The 22583-nt window shown below is 49.2% G+C and overlaps 1 protein-coding gene across 5 annotated transcripts in view; it reads left to right on the forward strand.

Moving 5' to 3' along the window:
- The window catches only part of LOC141157603 (uncharacterized), a 56028-nt gene extending 39678 nt beyond the window's left edge, over nt 1-16350 (forward strand). For 3 of the 5 annotated variants that reach the window (XM_073645071.1, XM_073645073.1, XM_073645072.1), the window contains exons 5-7: nt 11253-11522; nt 12526-12687; nt 13607-16350. In XM_073645071.1, coding sequence (XP_073501172.1) covers nt 11253-11522; nt 12526-12687; nt 13607-14349 — 1175 coding nt within the window. In that variant the 3' untranslated portion in view covers nt 14350-16350. The remainder of the gene's footprint in view (nt 1-11252; nt 11523-12525; nt 12688-13606) is intronic. The other 2 variants (XM_073645075.1, XM_073645074.1) reach the window with 2 other exon arrangements.
- The last annotated feature ends 6233 nt before the right edge of the window (nt 16351-22583 follow it).

The raw sequence follows: 22583 nt of genomic DNA on the forward strand, positions 1-22583 counted from the left end.
CCCCCCAGCAGGACAGTAGGCAGATAACTGCTGTATTATACAGCTGGATCCCAGGGTATACCCCCCGCAGGACAGTTGGCAGATAACTGCTGTATTATACAGCTGGATCCCAGGGTATACCCCCCCGCAGGACAGTTGGCAGATAACTGCTGTATTATACAGCTGGACCCCAGGGTATACCCCCCGCAGGACAGTTGGCAGATAACTGCTGTATTATACAGCTGGACCCCAGGGTAGACCCCCCGCAGGACAGTTGGCAGATAACTGCTGTATTATACAGCTGGATCCCAGGGTAGACCACCCGCAGGACAGTTGGCAGATAACTACTGTATTATACAGCTGGATCCCAGGGTAGACCCCCCGCAGGACAGTAGGCAGATAACTGCTGTATTATACAGCTGGATCCCAGGGTATACCCCCCCGTAGGACAGTTGGCAGATAACTGCTGTATTATACAGCTGGATCCCAGGGTAGACCCCCCCGCAGGACAGTGGGCAGATAACTGCTGTATTATACAGCTGGATCCCAGGGTAGACCCCCCAGCAGGACAGTAGGCAGATAACTGCTGTATTATACAGCTGGATCCCAGGGTATACCCCCCGCAGGACAGTTGGCAGATAACTGCTGTATTATACAGCTGGACCCCAGGGTAGACCCCCCGCAGGACAGTAGGCAGATAACTGCTGTATTATACAGCTGGATCCCAGGGTAGACCCCCCGCAGGACAGTTGGCAGATAACTGCTGTATTATACAGCTGGATCCCAGGGTATACCCCCCGCAGGACAGTTGGCAGATAACTGCTGTATTATACAGCTGGATCCCAGGGTATACCCCCCCCGCAGGACAGTTGGCAGATAACTGCTGTATTATACAGCTGGATCCCAGGGTAGACCCCCCGCAGGACAGTAGGCAGATAACTGCTGTATTATACAGCTGGATCCCAGGGTAGACCCCCCGCAGGACAGTTGGCAGATAACTGCTGTATTATACAGCTGGATCCCAGGGTATACCCCCCGCAGGACAGTTGGCAGATAACTGCTGTATTATACAGCTGGACCCCAGGGTAGACCCCCCGCAGGACAGTAGGCAGATAACTGCTGTATTATACAGCTGGATCCCAGGGTATACCCCCCCGCAGGACAGTTGGCAGATAACTGCTGTATTATACAGCTGGATCCCAGGGTATACCCCCCGCAGGACAGTTGGCAGATAACTGCTGTATTATACAGCTGGATCCCAGGGTATACCCCCCCACGCAGGACAGTTGGCAGATAACTGCTGTATTATACAGCTGGATCCCAGGGTATACCCCCCCGCAGGACAGTAGGCAGATAACTGCTGTATTATACAGCTGGATCCCAGGGTATACCCCCCCCGCAGGACAGTTGGCAGATAACTGCTGTATTATACAGCTGGATCCCAGGGTATACCCCCCCACGCAGGACAGTTGGCAGATAACTGCTGTATTATACAGCTGGACCCCAGGGTAGACCCCCCGCAGGACAGTTGGCAGATAACTGCTGTATTATACAGCTGGACCCCAGAGTATACCCCCCCGCAGGACAGTTGGCAGATAACTGCTGTATTACACAGCTGGATCCCAGGGTAGACCCCCCGCAGGACAGTAGGCAGATAACTGCTGTATTATACAGCTGGATCCCAGGGTATACCCCCCGCAGGACAGTTGGCAGATAACTGCTGTATTATACAGCTGGATCCCAGGGTATACCCCCCGCAGGACAGTTGGCAGATAACTGCTGTATTATACAGCTAGATCCCAGGGTATACCCCCCGCAGGACAGTAGGCAGATAACTGCTGTATTATAAAGCTGGATCCCAGGGTATACCCCCCGCAGGACAGTAGGCAGATAACTGTTGTATTATACAGCTGGACCCCAGAGTATACACCCCGCAGGACAGTTGGCAGATAACTGCTGTATTATACAGCTGGATCCCAGGGTATACCTCCCGCAGGACAGTTGGCAGATAACTGCTGTATTATACAGCTGGACCCCAAGGTATACCCCCCCGCAGGACAGTAGGCAGATAACTGCTGTATTATACAGCTGGATCCCAGGGTAGACCCCCCGCAGGACAGTTGGCAGATAACTGCTGTATTATACAGCTGGACCCCAGGGTAGACCCCCCGCAGGACAGCTGGCAGATAACTGCTGTATTATACAGCTGGATCCCAGGGTATACCCCCCGCAGGACAGTTGGCAGGTAACTGCTGTATTATACAGCTGGACCCCAGGGTATACTCCCCGCAGGACAGTTGGCAGATAACTGCTGTATTATACAGCTGGATCCCAGGGTAGACCCCCCGCAGGACAGTTGGCAGATAACTGCTGTATTATACAGCTGGACCCCAGGGTAGACCCCGCGCAGGACAGTTGGCAGATAACTGCTGTATTATACAGCTGGACCCCAGGGTATACCCCCCGCAGGACAGTAGGCAGATAACTGCTGTATTATACAGCTGGACCCCAGGGTAGACCCCCCGCAGGACAGTTGGCAGATAACTGCTGTATTATACAGCTGGACCCCAGGGTAGACCCCCCGCAGGACAGTAGGCAGATAACTGCTGTATTATACAGCTGGACCCCAGGGTAGACCCCCCGCAGGACAGTTGGCAGATAACTGCTGTATTATACAGCTGGATCCCAGGGTAGACCCCCCCCGCAGGACATTAGGCAGATAACTGCTGTATTATACAGCTGGACCCCAGGGTAGACCCCCCGCAGGACAGCTGGCAGATAACTGCTGTATTATACAGCTGGATCCCAGGGTATACCCCCCGCAGGACAGTTGGCAGGTAACTGCTGTATTATACAGCTGGACCCCAGGGTATACTCCCCGCAGGACAGTTGGCAGATAACTGCTGTATTATACAGCTGGATCCCAGGGTAGACCCCCCGCAGGACAGTTGGCAGATAACTGCTGTATTATACAGCTGGACCCCAGGGTAGACCCCGCGCAGGACAGTTGGCAGATAACTGCTGTATTATACAGCTGGACCCCAGGGTATACCCCCCGCAGGACAGTTGGCAGATAACTGCTGTATTATACAGCTGGACCCCAGGGTAGACCCCGCGCAGGACAGTTGGCAGATAACTGCTGTATTATACAGCTGGACCCCAGGGTATACCCCCCGCAGGACAGTTGGCAGATAACTGCTGTATTATACAGCTGGACCCCAGGGTATACCCCCCGCAGGACAGTTGGCAGATAACTGCTGTATTATACAGCTGGACCCCAGAGTATACCCCCCGCAGGACAGTTGGCAGATAACTGCTGTATTATACAGCTGGATCCCAGGGTAGACCCCCCGCAGGACAGTTGGCAGATAACTGCTGTATTATACAGCTGGACCCCAGGGTATACCCCCCGCAGGACAGTTGGCAGATAACTGCTGTATTATACAGCTGGACCCCAGAGTATACCCCCCGCAGGACAGTTGGCAGATAACTGCTGTATTATACAGCTGGACCCCAGGGTATACCCCCCGCAGGACAGTTGGCAGATAACTGCTGTATTATACAGCTGGACCCCAGGGTAGACCCCCCGCAGGACAGTTGGCAGATAACTGCTGTATTATACAGCTGGACCCCAGGGTATACCCCCCGCAGGACAGTTGGCAGATAACTGCTGTATTATACAGCTGGATCCCAGGGTAGACCCCCCGCAGGACAGTTGGCAGATAACTGCTGTATTATACAGCTGGATCCCTTGGTAGACCCCCCACAGCACAGTTGGCAGATAACTGCTGTATTATACAGCTGGACCCCAGGGTAGACCCCCCGCAGGACAGTTGGCAGATAACTGCTGTATTATACAGCTGGACCCCAGGGTATAACCCCCGCAGGACAGTTGGCGGATAACTGCTGTATTATACAGCTGGACCCCAGGGTAGACCCCCCGCAGGACAGTTGGCAGATAACTGCTGTATTATACAGCTGGACCCCAGGGTATACCCCCCGCAGGACAGTTGGCAGATAACTGCTGTATTATACCGCTGGACCCCAGGGTAGACCCCCCGCAGGACAGTTGGCAGATAACTGCTGTATTATACAGCTGGACCCCAGGGTATACCCCCCGCAGGACAGTTGGCAGATAACTGCTGTATTATACCGCTGGACCCCAGGGTAGACCCCCCGCAGGACAGTTGGCAGATAACTGCTGTATTATACAGCTGGACCCCAGAGTATACCCCCCGCAGGACAGTTGGCAGATAACTGCTGTATTATACAGCTGGACCCCAGAGTATACCCCCCGCAGGACAGTTGGCAGATAACTGCTGTATTATACAGCTGGACCCCAGGGTAGACCCCCCGCAGGACAGTTGGCAGATAACTGCTCTATTATACAGCTGGACCCCAGGGTATACCCCCTGCAGGACAGTTGGCAGATAACTGCTGTATTATACAGCTGGACCCCAGGGTAGACCCCCCGCAGGACAGTTGGCAGATAACTGCTGTATTATACAGCAGGATCCCAGGGTATACCCCCCGCAGGACAGTTGGCAGATAACTGCTGTATTATACAGCTGGATCCCAGGGTATACCCCCCGCAGGACAGTTGGCAGATAACTGCTGTATTATACAGCTGGACCCCAGGGTAGACCCCCCGCAGGACAGTAGGCAGATAACTGCTGTATTATACAGCTGGATCCCAGGGTAGACCCCCCGCAGGACAGTTGGCAGATAACTGCTGTATTATACCGCTGGACCCCAGGGTAGACCCCCCGCAGGACAGTTGGCAGATAACTGCTGTATTATACAGCTGGACCTCAGGGTATACCCCCCGCAGGACAGTAGGCAGATAACTGCTGTATTATACAGCTGGACCCCAGGGTAGACCCCCCGCAGGACAGTTGGCAGATAACTGCTGTATTATACAGCAGGATCCCAGGGTATACCCCCCGCAGGACAGTTGGCAGATAACTGCTGTATTATACAGCTGGATCCCAGGGTATACCCCCCGCAGGACAGTTGGCAGATAACTGCTGTATTATACAGCTGGACCCCAGGGTAGACCCCCCGCAGGACAGTAGGCAGATAACTGCTGTATTATACAGCTGGATCCCAGGGTAGACCCCCCGCAGGACAGTTGGCAGATAACTGCTGTATTATACCGCTGGACCCCAGGGTAGACCCCCCGCAGGACAGTTGGCAGATAACTGCTGTATTATACAGCTGGACCTCAGGGTATACCCCCCGCAGGACAGTAGGCAGATAACTGCTGTATTATACAGCTGGACCCCAGGGTAGACCCCCCGCAGGACAGTTGGCAGATAACTGCTGTATTATACAGCAGGATCCCAGGGTATACCCCCCGCAGGACAGTTGGCAGATAACTGCTGTATTATACCGCTGGACCCCAGGGTAGACCCCCCGCAGGACAGTTGGCAGATAACTGCTGTATTATACAGCTGGACCCCAGGGTATACCCCCCGCAGGACAGTTGGCAGATAACTGCTGTATTATACAGCTGGACCCCAGGGTAGACCCCCCGCAGGACAGTTGGCAGATAACTGCTGTATTATACAGCAGGATCCCAGGGTATACCACCCGCAGGACAGTTGGCAGATAACTGCTGTATTATACAGTTGGACCCCAGGGTAGACCCCCCGCAGGACAGTTGGCAGATAACTGCTGTATTATACAGCTGGATCCCAGGGTAGACCCCCCGCAGGACAGTAGGCAGATAACTGCTGTATTATACAGCAGGATCCCAGGGTAGACCCCCCGCAGGACAGTTGGCAGATAACTGCTGTATTATACAGCTGGATCCCAGGGTATACCCCCCGCAGGACAGTTGGCAGATAACTGCTGTATTATACAGCTGGATCCCAGGGTAGACCCCCCGCAGGACAGTTGGCAGATAACTGCTGTATTATACAGCTGGACCCCAGGGTATACCCCCCGCAGGACAGTTGGCAGATAACTGCTGTATTATACAGCTGGACCCCAGAGTATACCCCCCGCAGGACAGTTGGCAGATAACTGCTGTATTATACAGCTGGACCCCAGGGTATACCCCCCGCAGGACAGTTGGCAGATAACTGCTGTATTATACAGCTGGATCCCAGGGTAGACCCCCCGCAGGACAGTTGGCAGATAACTGCTGTATTATACAGCTGGACCCCAGGGTATACCCCTCGCAGGACAGTTGGCAGATAACTGCTGTATTATACAGCTGGATCCCAGGGTATACCCCCCGCAGGACAGTTGGCAGATAACTGCTGTATTATACAGCTGGATCCCAGGGTAGACCCCCCGCAGGACAGTTGGCAGATAACTGCTGTATTATACAGCTGGACCCCAGGGTATACCCCCCCGCAGGACAGTAGGCAGATAACTGCTGTATTATACAGCTGGATCCCAGGGTATACCCCCCGCAGGACAGTTGGCAGATAACTGCTGTATTATACAGCTGGACCCCAGGGTAGACCCCCCGCAGGACAGTTGGCAGATAACTGCTGTATTATACAGCTGGATCCCAGGGTATACCCCCCGCAGGACAGTTGGCAGATAACTGCTGTATTATACAGCTGGACCCCAGGGTAGACCCTCCGCAGGACAGTTGGCAGATAACTGCTGTATTATACAGCTGGACCCCAGGGTATACCCCCCGCAGGACAGTTGGCAGATAACTGCTGTATTATACAGCTGGATCCCAGGGTATACCCCCCACAGGACAGTTGGCAGATAACTGCTGTATTATACAGCTGGACCCCAGGGTAGACCCCCCCGCAGGACAGTTGGCAGATAACTGCTGTATTATACAGCTGGATCCCAGGGTATACCCCCCGCAGGACAGTTGGCAGATAACTGCTGTATTATACAGCTGGATCCCAGGGTATACCCCCCACAGGACAGTTGGCAGATAACTGCTGTATTATGCAGCTGGACCCCAGGGTATACTCCCCGCAGGACAGTTGGCAGATAACTGCTGTATTATACAGCTGGATCCCAGGGTATACCCCCGCAGGACAGTTGGCAGATAACTGCTGTATTATACAGCTGGATCCCAGGGTATACCCCCCGCAGGACAGTTGGCAGATAACTGCTGTATTATACAGCTGGACCCCAGGGTATACCCCCGCAGGACAGTTGGCAGATAACTGCTGTATTATACAGCTGGACCCCAGGGTATACCCCCCCGCAGGACAGTTGGCAGATAACTGCTGTATTATGCAGCTGGACCCCAGGGTAGACCCCCCGCAGGACAGTTGGCAGATAACTGCTGTATTATACAGCTGGACCCCAGGGTAGACCCCCCGCAGGACAGTAGGCAGATAACTGCTCTATTATACAGATGGACCCCAGGGTATACCCCAGGGTATACTCCCCGCAGGACAGTTGGCAGATAACTGCTGTATTATACAGCTGGACCCCAGGGTAGACCCCCCGCAGGACAGTTGGCAGATAACTGCAGTATTATACAGCTGGATCCCAGGGTAGACCCCCCGCAGGACAGTTGGCAGATAACTGCTGTATTATACAGCTGGACCCCAGGGTAGACCCCCCGCAGGACAGTTGGCAGATAACTGCTGTATTATACAGCTGGACCTCAGGGTATACCCCCCGCAGGACAGTTGGCAGATAACTGCTGTATTATACAGCTGGACCCCAGGGTAGACCCCCCGCAGGACAGTACTGCTCTGTAACCCTATCTAGATGCCGAAAATAGCAATAATATACACACACATATATAGATATTTATATTGAACAAAATCTGATCAGTTGATATTCAGTGTTAGTTATGCAAATTAGCAACAATATCACATATGTATATATAAATTCATATATTGCACATTGTCCCAAAAAGAGGATAATTGATAGAAGCAGAATTAACAACAGATGAATAAAAAAATGAAACAGCTTCAATGGGCAACAAGCAATAATGTCTCCACCTAGTGGTGTCTGGTAACTATTACACTCTGATGTTTAGAAGTGCTGCGGTCTTTGCCAGTTGTCTCTGATCTGGTCACAGGGGCGGAACTACCGCCCGTGCAGCCGGTTCATTGAACGGGGGCCCCGAGGGAGAGGGGGCCCCTTCAGCCTCCAGCAGGGCCGCCATCAGGGCATGACTGCCCTGACTCCAGTATGGGGCCCAGCCGAAGGGGGCCCCCCTCTTGTGCGTCTCTCTCCTCATGGGGCCCCCGGCCCCATGCTAAGCGCCGGGGCCGGAACATCTTAGCGCTGCGCTGCTGCGGCAGCGCTTTCATGATTCCCCTGACTTCCGGTCATGTGACGGCACCGTCACATGACCGGAAGTCAGGAGAACCTGGTGTCATCGATTTGGACGAGCGCCAGGATTCTGCAGGGATCGCATGGGGGTAAGTATAACAAGTTTTTTTTTTTTTTTTAAATACAATTTACTAGGAGTGGGGGGAATGGGAGGTGCACATGTGGGGGAGGGGAATGAGAGGTGCACATGTGGGGGAGGGGGATGAGAGGTGTGCACATGTGGGGGAGGGGAATGAGAGAGGTGCACATGTGGGGGAGGGGGATGAGAGGTGCACATGTGGGGGAGGGGGATGAGAGGTGTGCACATGTGGGGGAGGGGAATGAGAGGTGCACATGTGGGGGAGGGGGATGAGAGATGTGCACATGTGGGGGAGGGGGATGAGAGATGTGCACATGGGGGGGGATGAGAGAGGGGCACATGTGGGGGAGGGGGGATGAGAGGTGCACATGTGGGGGAGGGGGGATGAGAGGTGCACATGTGGGGGAGGGGGATGAGAGAGGTGCACATGTGGGGGAGGGGGATGAGAGAGGTGCACATGTGGGGGAGGGGGATGAGAGAGGTGCACATGTGGGGGAGGGGGATGAGAGAGGTGCACATGTGGGGGAGGGGGATGAGAGAGGTGCACATGTGGGGGAGGGGGATGAGAGAGGTGCACATGTGGGGGAGGGGGAATGAGAGAGGTGCACATGTGGGGGAGGGGGGATGAGAGGTGCACATGTGGGGGAGGGGGATGAGAGGTGCACATGTGGGGGAGGGGGATGAGAGAGGTGCACATGTGGGGGAGGGGGATGAGAGAGGTGCACATGTGGGGGAGGGGGATGAGAGAGGTGCACATGTGGGGGAGGGGGATGAGAGAGGTGCACATGTGGGGGAGGGGGATGAGAGAGGGGCACATGTGGGGGAGGGGGGTGAGAGATGTGCACATGGGGGGGTGAGAGCTGCACATGGGGGAATTGGGAGAAAATGAGCTGCACATGGGGGAATTGGGAGTAGGGGGATAATGAGCTGCACATAATGAATGTGGGGTGGGGGACAGTAAATGATAAATGATGATGGGGTGGGGAGAGCACGGACATGATATAATGAATTGGGGCAGGGGGTGCATGTAAATAATGAATGCGGGGAGCAGGAAGTATAGAGTAGGGGGCGTTGCGGATGCAGGAGTGTGACTGGTAACAAATTGGCGGAAAGAGTAGAGGTTCTAATTAAATTATATATTAAGTGCCTATTTACAGTTAATGGGGGCACCGTGGTGGATTACAATTTATATTTGGAATGGTAGGTTGTATAATAACTAACCATATATTGATGGTGGATACACGTCTGTATTCAGCTGCGTAATGTAGAAGTTGGGGAATGTGCTCTAGATAACTGTGTTATTTTATGCAGAGACGAGTCCTGGCTGGAAGACGTAATGGCGGTCTGTGCTGGATGAAGGAGAAAAGCGTAGCTGAAGGACTTCACCTAGAGACGTCACCAGTGAGTCAGTGTATTACATGTACACTTACACTATATACTATGTACCGGGCTCCTGTGTATAATGTCACTGGTGATCACTGTATTACCTGTACACTGACACTATATACAGAGCTCCTGTGTATAATGTCACTGGTGATCACTAGATTACCTGGACACTTACGTTATACATACCATGTATAGAGCTCCCGTGCATAATGACACTTATGGTAATATTAGTAATGTGGTGGTAATATTAGTAATGTGGTGGTAATATGTGGTCTGGTCATGGTGTGGCAGTTTTTCCCCCTTCTGTGTGGTATTATTCGGTCACTATGTTGTGGTAATATGTGGTCTGGTCATGGTGTGGCAGTATTCCCTGTATGTGGTATTATTGGTCATTTTTAAAAAAAAATGTATATGACACATTCCCTTAAAGAAAACTAAATAAAAATATATCTAAAAAGAGTATTGGATATTTTAAGAAAATTTTAATAGGTTAGAGTAGGGCCCGGCCAGAAGAGTCTACCTTATCGTGGTGGCGGCTTTAAAAATCTTTTGGCCAAAACAAAAGCTGATGGCTATGTATGTGGCACCGTCTGGTGGCCGCGACGTGGACGAGCGCCAGGATTCTGCAGGGATCGCATGGGGGTAAGTATAACAAGTTTTATTTGTTTTAAATACAAGTAGTTAACTAGGAGTGGGGGGGATGAGAGATGCACATGGGGGGGGATGAGAGATGCACATGGGGGGGGTTGAGAGATGCACATGGGGGGGATGAGAGATGCACATGGGGGGGATGGGAGATGCACGGGGGGGATGAGAGCTGCACATGGGGGGGATGAGAGATGCACATGGGGGGGATGGGAGATGCACGGGGGGGATGAGAGCTGCACATGGGGGGGGATGAGAGCTGCACATGGGGGGGATGAGAGCTGCACATGGGGGGGATGAGAGCTGCACATGGGGGGGCGAGAGATGCACATGGGGGGGGGTTATGTTTAGATAACTTTGTTGCCTTATGAAGCGCAGGGGGGGGGGGGGCCCAAAAAATTTCTTGCACAGGGGCCCACTACAGTCTGTGTCCGCCCCTGTCTGGTCATGTATGTACTTCTCATATATGCTGCTGGTATAAACCTTTTTTGGCATATATTCTTGGCACTCACACTTTGACACCAATAATTATATCTACTTTTTGATTTAATATAAAGTACATTTACCTTTTGGTGTAATTGATACATTTTGCCATTTCCACATGTTTACAATTGAATGTCCACCAACTGCAGTTCTATTAGACACCACTAGGTGGAGACATTTATTGCTTGTTGCCCATTGAAGCGGTTTCATTTTTTTATTCATCTGTTAATTCTGTAGAATAAAAGGTAGCATGTTATTCACGCCATAGGGTCAACAATGTAAATTTACATTGGAAAAGGGGGGAAAAAAAATGTTTTTTTTGTTTTGTTTTTTTTCATGTGCCCCTAAAATGATGCAGTCAAAAATATGATACAAAAATATTCTTAAACACCAATTCCTACAGGTGTATCCAGTAATAAGGAGGAAGAGGTGCAGACCAGGTGTGATCGGAAGTGCAAGGAGGAGGAGGAGGGGAAGGAGATGCATATGAGGTGTGATGTGACCTGCAAGGAGGAGGAGGAGGAAGAAGTGCATGTGTGGTGCCATCAGCCATGCAAAGAGGAAGGGGAGCATGTGAGGGGTGATGAGACTTTCAAGGAGGAGGAGGAAGAGGTGTACATAAGAAGTGATCAGAAACGCAAGGAGGAGGAAACAGACACAGATATCTGCCCAGGTCAGTATAACCAATTACTTATTATAATAATCATCTGTATATAGCGTCATATCCCGCAGCGCTTTACAATTCAGAGGTTCATCTACAACAGTCATAAGTAACATAGCTAAAGATAATACAATAATTACAGCAAAAATAATGACAACCCTGCTCGTAAGAGCTTACAATCTACAATGAGGTGGGGGTGACACAAAGCACAATGGCTTATTTACAAGGATGGTCCAGCCATCCTGAGGGGATGAGGGATAGATAAAGGCTGCATGAACTCATCACCAGCCAGTATGAGCAGTCGCCGGCCAGTATGAGCAGTCGCCGGCCAGTATCTGCAGTCGCCGGCCAGTATCTGCAGTCGCCGGTCAGTATCTGCAGTCGCCGGCCAGTATCTGCAGTCGCCGGCCAGTATCTGCAGTCGCCGGCCAGTATCTGCGGTGCTTTAGGGTTCGGTGGAGACTTATAGCCCATTCATTATTTCTCCAAATATAAGAATCTAAAAGTACTTTGATTAGGGTAGTGATAAGCCGCCCTAAACAGGTGTGTTTTTTAGGGAGCGCCTAAAACTGTGTAAGTTGTGGTTCGTCCTAAGTTCTTGGGGTAGAGCATTCCAGAGAATAGGTGCAGCTCAGGAGAAGTTTTGAAGCCGGGAGTGGAGGTACGGATTAGTGTGGATGTTAGTCGAAAGTCGCTTGCGGAGCGTAGAGAACGGGTAGGCCGATAAACAGAAATGAGGGAAGAGATGTAGGGTGGTGCCGCACTGTGGAGAGCTTTGTGGGTGAGAACAAGCAATTTAAATTGGATCCTATAATTCATGGGCAGCCAATGCAATGACTGGCACAGAGCGGTGGAGTCTGAGTAACGGTTAGCCAAATAGATGACCCTGGCAGCAGCATTAAAGATGGGCTGGAGGGGGGAAAGTCAAGTGAGGGGGAGGCCAATTAATAGAAAGTTACAGTAGTCGAGGCGGGAGTGGATCAGGGCAACAGTGAGGGTTTTTGTTGTTTCCAAGGTGAGAAAGTGGCGGATTCCAGAGATGTTCTTCAGGTGCAAGCGACAAGAGTGGGCAAGAGATTGTATGTGGAAGGTGAAGGACAGATTGGTGTCAAACACAACGCTCAGACAGCGCACCTGCTGGCTCGGCATTATTGTGGTACCACACACGGAGAGGGAGGTGAGTAGACGGCTGGAGCAGAAGTTCCTGTAGTTTCAGGTAGAGAGCGGACATGATATTATAAACTGCGGCCAGACAGTCACTGGTGTTCTGTAGCACAGCAGGGGTAAGGTCAGGGGATGAGGTGTATAGTTGTGTGTCATCAGCATAAAGATGGTACTGAAAACCAAATTTGCTGATGGTCTGTCAAATTGGGGCCGTGTAGAGAGAGAAGAGAAGAGGGCAAAGGATTGAACCCTGAGGAACCCCAATAGTGAGAGGAAGAGAAGAGGGCCAAGGACTGAACCCTGAGGAACCCCAATAGTGAGAGGAAGAGAAGAGGGCCAAGGACTGAACCCTGAGAAACCCCAATAGTGAGAGGAAGAGGGGAAGAAGTGGAGCCAGCGAACGATACACTGAAAGAGCGGTCAGATAGGTAGGAGGAGAACCAGGAGAGAGCAGTGTCCTTAATGCCGATTGAGTGGAGCGTAGAGAGTAGGAGGTGGTGGTCAACGGTGTCAAAAGCCGCAGAGAGGTGAAGAAGAATGAGCAGAGTGGTCACCATTACGTTTTGCTGTACTTCAAGTGACGGTCAAAAATCCTGCTCGCCTTGTCATTACAGAAATCTTTAGACATAAACTTTAGATTCACTTTTGGCTTTTGTCCGACCAGTGTGCGACAGCATAGTTTGCAGGAAAGCACAGCAGATTACATTTTCCTATACAGAGCGCCACTGCAAAGACGTATATATGTGGTATGCTTCTGTACAGCGGGACCCTATGGGACAGATGCCTCAGCTGTCAGTTTAATACTTCCAGAGGGTTTGCTCCCAAGTGTGAAGCAAAATGTAAGGCTGATAAAAAAAATGTCATGGGATAAAGCAAAATTTCTTAGTATATGTCTAAACAGTTTTTTTTTTGTTGTTTGTTTGTTTTTTAAGCTCTATCAGATCAAGTCACAAACCCAGAAAGTAAAAAAGAAGTTTTTCTCTCCCCCAAAGTTTCTCCTAAAGAAATTGCCTGCACGCCAGAAACAACCCCATTGTTCCTCCTTCTCTGTTATGAAGCCTCTAATCCAGAGAAACCTTCTCTTGATACTTTGTCCACATTGGATCCAGGGACTGAATATGAGAAGACATCAATGAACCTCACCGGCCAGCAGAGAGTTCGCACATCGGATGAGTTATTTTATTGCACAGATTGTGGGAAATCTTTTGCACAGAAAGCAGATCTTATCCAGCATTGGAGAATTCACATGAAAGACAAACCATTTCAGTGTTGTGAGTGCGGAGAGTGTTTCACGTCGAAGGCGAACTGCGCCAAACATTTCAGAGTTCACAGGGGAAAGACGCCGTTTCAATGTTCCGAGTGTGGGAAATGTTTTATCAAAAAGTCAACCTATTGCAACCACCAGAGAGTCCACACGGGCGGCCCGCAGTACCCATGCACTAAGTGTTCAAAAAGTTTTGCACATAAATGTTCACTGGTGAAACACAAGAGAGCTCACGCAGGAGAGAGAGCGTTTTCCTGTTCGGAATGTGAGAAAAGTTTTTCGGAGAAATGCGACTTTGTGAGACACCTGAGAATTCACACGGGGGAGAAGCCATATTCATGTACGGAGTGCGGGAAAGGTTTTACGCAGAAATCAAATCTGGTTCGACATCAGAAGACTCATATGATATAACTAGGTAGAAAGTTTATTTATCAGAGACAGAAATATATATATATTTCTTTACAGTCTAGTCCTAATCCAACTTTACGTGATCCCCACAGGAAGCTCTTTTTCTTTTTTTTCCCCTTTTTGTCATTTTAATATTAAACTCATTGTCCACTAACTAAATATCGATCATTTGTGCTTAAGACAGGCCAGAAATATCAGATCGGTTGGGGTTTCGCTCGATCACTGATCAGCTGTTAGGTTGTCGGCTTCCTTGGCGGTCAGATATACGCGGTGTACGGGACCGAAGCAGCACAGCTTCATACGCTTTAGTGGCCGTTCTCAGTGCCGCAGCTCTGATCACATTCACTTCAATAGGAGCTGATCAGCAGTACACAAGAATGGCCCAGACCTGAGACATTGCAGCCTGCTATATTGTATTGTTGCCCTTCTCATGTACTGCAGCTCAGCTCATTGAAGTGAATGGAAGCTGAGCTGCAATACCTAAGAACGGCCACTAGATGCAGTTCCTCTCCGGGACACTGTTTACATCCACCTGCCAGAGCTAATAACAGCTTATTGGTGGGGCGCCGGACCCCACTGATCTGATATTGATGACCTATAACAAGGATAGGTCATCAATAAGTAATGGAAAACCCTCATACATAGAAAGGCTTGCAAAAGTATTCACCCCCTTGGCATTTTGTGTTTTGCTACCTCACAACCTGGAATTTCCCTTTTTTTTTTGCATCAGTTCATGTGGAGAACATGCCGACACCTGTAGACATTTTGATTTTCTTTTTATGGTGAAGCAAACAACAAATAGGAAAAAATAACCGAAAACTTCAGTGTGCATAACTATTCACCCCCCTAAAGTCAGTACTTTGTGGAGCCTCCTTTTGCGGCAATTACAACTGCAAGTCACTTTGGATAAGTTCATGATTGTGGTAAACTTTCTTCGATATCACTTGCGTTTATTTGTGAAGAAAAAAAAAAGAAATTTGGCAATTTTCAAACTTTGAATTTTTATGCCCTTAAATCAGAGAGATATGTCACAAAATAGTTAATACATAACATTTCCCACATGTCTACTTTCCATCAGCACAATTTTGGAACCAAAATTTTTTTTTCTATTCGGGAGCTATAAGGGTTAAAAGTTGACCAGCGATTTCTCATTTTTCCAACAAAATTTACAAAACCATTTGTTTAGGGACCACATCACATTTCAAGTCACTTTGAGGGGTCTTTATGACAGAAAATACCCAAAAGTGACACCATTCTAAAAACTGCACCCCTCAAGGTGCTCAAAACCACATTCAATAACTTTATTAACCCTTCAGGTGCTTCACAGGAATTTTTGGAATGTGGAAGAAAAAAATTAACATTTAACTTTTTTCACAAAAATGTTACTTTAGACCCAAGTTTTTTTTATTTTTGCAGGGGTAACAGGAAAAAATGGACCCCAAAATTTGTTGTGCAATTTCCCCTGGGCACGCAGATACCCTATATGTGGGGAAAAACCTCTGTTTGGGCGCACGGCAGGGCTCGGAAGGGAAGGAGCGCCATTTGACTTTTTGAATGTAAAATTTGCTTGAATAATTAGCGGACACCATGTTGCATTTGGGGAGCCCCTGATGTGCCTAAACAGTGGAACCCCCCCACAAATGACACTATTTTGGAAACTACACCCCTCAGGGAACTTATCTAGATGTGTGGTGAGCACCTTGCACCCCCAGGTGCTTCACAGAAGTTTATAACATTGAGCCGTAAAAATAAAATTTTCACATTTTTCCCACAAAAATGTTTTTCAGCCCCCACTTTTGCATTTTCATAAGGGTAACAGAAGAAATTGCACCATGCAACTTGTTGTGAAATTTCTCCTGAGTAAGCAGATACCCCATATGTGGGTGAAAACCACTGTTGGGGCGCACGGCAGGACTGGGAAGGGAAGGAGCGCCATGTGACTTTTCGATTGTAAAATTTGCTTGAATAATTAGCGTACGCCATTTTGTGTTTGGAGAGCCCGTGATGTGCCTAAACAGTGGAAACCCTCCACAATTGACACCATTTTGGAAACTACATGCCTGCATGTTTCATGGTTATTAGACACCCAAAAAAAAACATGCGGGGATCGCTCGTGCATGGCAGGCAATCCCCGCGAGGTTTTTTTGGCCGCGAAGCATATGGGGCTTAGACTTGAGCACCCGCGATACTCAGTGCATACCCGAGCACCCGATGCAAACTCAAGTAGCGAGCACTTGCGCTCAACACTGGTCGCCATATCGTCATCTTTTTTTTTTTTTTTTTACTTTTGAAAAAAAAAAAACAACCCTAACCCCAACCCTAACCCTAGCCCTAGCGTTATTTTTTACGCCGTTCCTCGTGCGGTATAAGTGATTAGACGTCTTTATTCTTCGGGTCGGTGTGATTACAGCGATACCAGAATCATATGGGGTTTTTATGATTGACAGCTGTCACACACTAAAAGACACATTTTTTGTAAAATCTAGTTTTTGCATCGCCATATTTTGAGAGCTATAATTTTTCCAGATTTTGGCCGACAGTCATGTGACGGCTTGTTTTTTGCGGGATGAGTTGATGTTTTTATTGGTGCCATTTTCAGGCATGTGACATTTTTTGATCGCTTTCTATACCGGTTTCTGGGAGACGGAATAAACAAAAACCAACAATTCAGGAATTGTTTTTTTTTTTAATTTTTTATTCTTCTCCGCGTGTGGTAAAATTGATAAGGCAGCTTTATTCTTCGGGTCAGTACATTTACAGCGGTACCGCATTTATATAGTTTTTCTATGTTTTGGCACTTTTACACAATAAAAGCTATTTTATAGAAAAAATTATTTTTTTGCATTGCTTTATTCTGAGAGCTATAACTTTTTGATTTTTCGGCTGATGGAGCTGTATGGCGGCTTATTTTTTGCGAGATGACGTTCTCAGCGGTACCATTTTTATTTATATTCGTCTTTTTGATCGGGTGTTATCCCATTTTTTGTTTGGCGGTATGATGATAAAGCATTGTTTTTTGCTTCGTTTTTTTTTTTTTTTTTTTTTTTTTTAACCGTGTTCACTGAAGGGGTTAACTAGTGGGACAGTTTTATAGGTCAGGTTGTTCCGGACGCGGTGATACCAAATATGTGTACTTTTATTGTTTGTTTGTTTTTTTCATAATATTTATTGATGGGTACATTATATTTTTATTTTTGGTGGATTATTTTTTTTATATTTTTTTTTATATTTTTACAATTTTTTTTTTTTCACTTTCTGACAGTTTTTTATTTGTTTACTTTGTCCCACTATGGGACTTTCACTTTTTTTATTCTGATCGCCTGCATAGCACAGGAATGCAGCACCATCCCTGTGCCATGCAGGCTGTCAGTGCTGGACAGGGAGAAGATAGCTTGTTCATGTACTGCGCATGACCAAAAAATCTTCCTGCTGTCTGGTGACCCGGATGTTGTCATGACAACATCGGGTCGTCATGGCAACATTCGGGAAGCCGCGGCAGACAGCGCTGGAGGCCGGAAGAGGAGGTGAGTATACCGATCACCTCCCCTTAGCCACCGCAATGCTGCGATCGACTTCAATCGCAGCATTGCGGGGGTTAATGTGCCGGGAGCGGTGCGGGACCGCTCCCTCCACATAGTACCGGGTGTCAGCTGTGACAATCAGCTGACACCCGGCGGCGATCGCGCCCGCACAGCCTGTGTGCGCGCGCGATCACCATGACGTGCTAATACAGGTCAGGCTCTTAAAGCCCAGGGCACTGACGCGTATTAATGCAGCCTCTGACCTTTCAGTAAAGGTAAAGTGTACAGTTGAAGCCAGAAGTTTCCATACACTATATATAAAGACACATATTCATGTTTTTCTCAATATCTGACATGAAATCAGAATAAACCTTTCCCGTTTTAGGACAATTAGGATTATACCATCATTTTTAATATTTGCCAAATGCCAGAATAATGAGAGAGAGAGAAGGTTTTAAGGCATTTTTATTACTTACTGCAAAGTCAGAAGTTTCCATCCATCTCATTAGTATTTGGTACCATTGCCCTTACACTGAATGACTTGGGTCACACGTTTGGGATCTCCTTCCACAAGTTTCTCACAATAGTTGGTGGAATTTGGGCCGATTCCTCCTGACAAAAGTGGTGTAACTGATCCAGGTCTGTAGGTCGCCTTGCTCGGCGCTCGCAGCCTTTTCAGCTTTGCCCATAAATTTTTCAATAGGATTGAGATCAGGGCTTTGTGATGGCCCATCTAAAACATTGACTTTGTTATCCTTAAGCCACTTTACCATTTTGGCAGTATGCTTTGGGTCATTGTCGATTTAGAAGACCCATTTCCGCCCAAGCTTTAACTTCCTGGCTGATGTCTTGAGATGTTGCTCCAGTATTGTGACAATCTTCTTTTCTCATGATGCCATCTATTCTGTGAAGTGCACCAGTCCCTCCTGCAGCAAAACAACCCCACAACATGATGCTGCCACCCCTGTGTTTCACAGTTGGGATGGTGTTCTTAGGCTTCCAAGCTTCTCCCTTTTTCCTCCAAATGTAACGATGGTCATTATGCCCAAAAAGTTAAATTTTACTTTCATCAGACCACCGGACATGTCTCCAAAATTAAGGCATTTGTTCCTGTTTGCATTTGCAAACATTCATCTGGCTTTTTTATGTTTCTTTTGGAGTAATGGCTTCTTCCTGGCAGAGTGGCCTTTCAGCCCATGTTGATACTCGTTTCACTGTGGATATTGACACAATCTTACCAGCTTCCGCCATCATCTTCACAAGGTCTTTTGCTTTTGTCCTTGGGTTGACATGCACATGTCGGACCAAAGCATTTTCATCTCGGGGACACAGAACCCGTCTCCTTCCTGAGCGGTATGATGGCTGGACATTCCCATCTTGTTTGTACTTGCGTATAATTGTTTGTACAGATGAATAAGGCGCCTTCAGGTATCTTGAAATTATACCCAAGGATGAGCCAGACTTGTGCAAGTCCACAATTCTCTTCTTGATATCTTGGCTGATTTCTTTAGACTTTCCCATGATGCTACACAAAGAAGCAGTGTGTTTCAGGTGTGCATTAAAATACATCCACAGGTGTGGCTCTAATTAACTCAGATGCTTCCAAACAGATGACATCATATGGGTCGTCCAGAATTGTTAAAGGCATAGTAATCTTAGTGTATGTAAACTTTTGACTTTGCAGTAAGTAATAAAAATGCCTTAAAACATTCTCTCTCTCTCATTATTCCGGCATTTGGCAAATATTAAACATTATGGTATAATCCTAATTGACCTAAAACGGGAAAGGTTTATTCTGATTTCATGTCAGATATTGAGAAAAACCTGCAGATGTGTCTTTTTATATAGTGGATGGAAACTCCTGGTTTCAGCTGTACTGACAGGCAAGTGACACTTGCACACCGGTGGATTTCCTTTCACTAAGCATGTGACTTATGAAGGGAATTGCTTGCACCAGGAATTTTTAGGCGCTTCATAGCAAAAGGGGTGAATACATATTCACATGGCAATTTTTAGTTATTTGATCCCATAAATTTACTTTATGCCTATATTTTGTTCATTTCCCTATCTTAGACTATTTAGTGCTGATGCTTCACACACAAATCGAATTTCAAAAAATATTTAAACACAGGTTGTAATGTAACAAAATAGGTAAAAAGCCAAAGGGGGTGAATACTTTCACAAGCCACTGAATTTCCTGCCATGATTGCTCTTGGACAAAGTTCCAATATGGCCAATGCAAAGGCTACAATGGGCTCATTGATGAGTACAATACACACTTCCAGATACATTACCCCAAGGCCAGTCTGTGGTTGAAAAAAAAGATAACGTGCAGACCAGTGTAAATAACCTTTGAGAAAGTCTTAATGAGATGGGCTGGAGACCCTCATGATTCATGAAGGGGCTTACACCTACCAGGAGTGGTGCACGAGTGGCGTACACCTCGCCACAAATCCTACCCCAGCCCCTCCACCCACTATAGTGGAGCTGGGCAAAAACAGCGCGAGAACGCCAAAAGTCGCATCATTTTAGTGCAGCTGCCAGTTGCATCACAATTCTGCGACTTTTTTAAGCTTTTTACGTCAGTATTCTGATGTTTAAAGCATGTACAAGCACGATCTGAACGGCATCTGATTTGGACTGATCCATTACAATAATTACATAGCACATGTTTGGCCTTGGATCACGATTTTAAAGGATTTGTCCACAACTGGACAAATCCTTTTACCTGATTAAATGTCCCATATAGCATAAAGTAACATATATTTCCCTCCCGGACCAGTACTGCTCATGCGATGTCGGTGCTGTGACTCACAGCAGTCACATTATGTTATGTCCTGTTACAGCTGCAACTAACCTGCTGCAGAAAAGTTCTGTTGGAAGTAAAAAGGCTGCAGGGATCACGTGATATAACAATGTCACATGACCACTGGAAATCGCAGCGCTGACATCGCAGGAGCAGGGCAGGCTTGGGAGGCGAGTGTCTTAATCAGTTTAGGTGGGGGTTGTCTAATAGACGATGAGCCCTTTAATTGTATGAAAACAGATGAGCTATGGATGAATAACTGTCCTGTTTTCAGGTGGACAGCGGCACCTGACGTTAGGGATTCAATCAAAGAGTTAAACGGAATTAGAAAAACATGGCTGTGTGTCCCTGGACTGTGACTGATGCTGCAGGATCAGCTGATGTCCGCGGCTGCTGCAGATGGAGCACCTCAGCGCCCTACACTGTGTAGTGGCCGTTCTTGGTACTGCAGCTCAGGTCACATTGCCGGACTTACACTGAGGGGTCATGGACAACCCCTTTAATAAATCTGGCGCATAGATGAAGCAAAGGTGATGACAGCAGTTGAATGATTCTCTCCACATCTTGTGGGGCGAATCTCATCGTTATTATTCCGTGGTGCCTGCCGACAGCGTTCCAGGAGCCTCCCATGAATCCTTGGGGCGTGCATGTAGAGGGGGCGTCCGGCCGCACTCCCACCATAACCCCGCACACCTGCGGCAGGTATCGTGCATGTAGAGGGGGCGTCCAGCCGCACTCCCACCATGACCCCGCACACCTGCGGCAGGTATCGTGCACGTAGAGGGGGCGTCCAGCCGCACTCCCACCATGACCCCGCACACCTGCGGCAGGTATCGTGCATGTAGAGGGGGCGTCCAGCCGCACTCCCACCATGACCCTGCACACCTGTGGCAGGTATCGTGCATGTAGAGGGGGCGTCCGGCCGCACTCCCACCATGACCCCACACACTTGTGGCAGGTATCGTGCATGTAGAGGAGGCGTCTGGCCGCACTCCCACCATGACCCCGCACACCTGCGGCAGGTATCGTGCATGTAGAGGGGGCGTCTGGCCGCACTCCCACCATGACCCCGCACACCTGCGGCAGGTATCATGCATGTAGAGGGGGCGTCTGGCCGCACTCCCACCATGACCCCGCACACCTGCGGCAGGTATCGTGCATGTAGAGGAGGCGTCTGGCCGCACTCCCACCATGACCCCGCACACCTGCGGCAGGTATCGTGCATGTAGAGGGGGCGTCTGGCCGCACTCCCACCATGACCCCGCACACCTGCGGCAGGTATCATGCATGTAGAGGGGGCGTCTGGCCGCACTCCCACCATGACCCCGCACACCTGCGGCAGGTATCGTGCATGTAGAGGGGGCGTCCGGCCGCACTCCCTCCGTGACCCCGCACACCTGCGGCAGGTATCATGCATGTAGAGGGGGCGTCCGGCCGCACTCCCACCATGACCCTGCACACCTGCGGCAGGTATCATGCATGTAGAGGGGGCGTCCGGCCACACTCCCACCGTGACCCCGCTCACCTGCAGCAGGTATCATGAATGTAGAGGGGGCGTCTGGCCGCACTCCCTCCATGACCCCGCACACCTGCGGCAGGTATCCTGCATGTAGAGGGGGCATCTGGCCGCACTCCCATCATGACCCCGCACACCTGCGGCAGGTATCGTGCATGTAGAGGAGACGTCTGGCCGCACTCCCTCCTTGACCCCGCACACCTGCGGCAGGTATCGTGCATGTAGAGGGGGCGTCTGGCCGCACTCCCACCATGACCCCGCACACCTGCGGCAGGTATCGTGCATGTAGAGGGGGCGTCCGGCTGCACTCCCACCATGACCCCACACACCTGCGGCAGGTATCGGGCATGTAGAGGGGGCGTCCGGCTGCACTCCCACCATGACCCCACACACC

This window comes from Phyllobates terribilis, unplaced genomic scaffold (assembly GCF_046119375.1).
Source record: "Phyllobates terribilis strain yellow unplaced genomic scaffold, ASM4611937v1 Scaffold_8__6_contigs__length_399053987, whole genome shotgun sequence".
Taxonomy (NCBI): Eukaryota; Metazoa; Chordata; class Amphibia; order Anura; family Dendrobatidae; genus Phyllobates; species Phyllobates terribilis.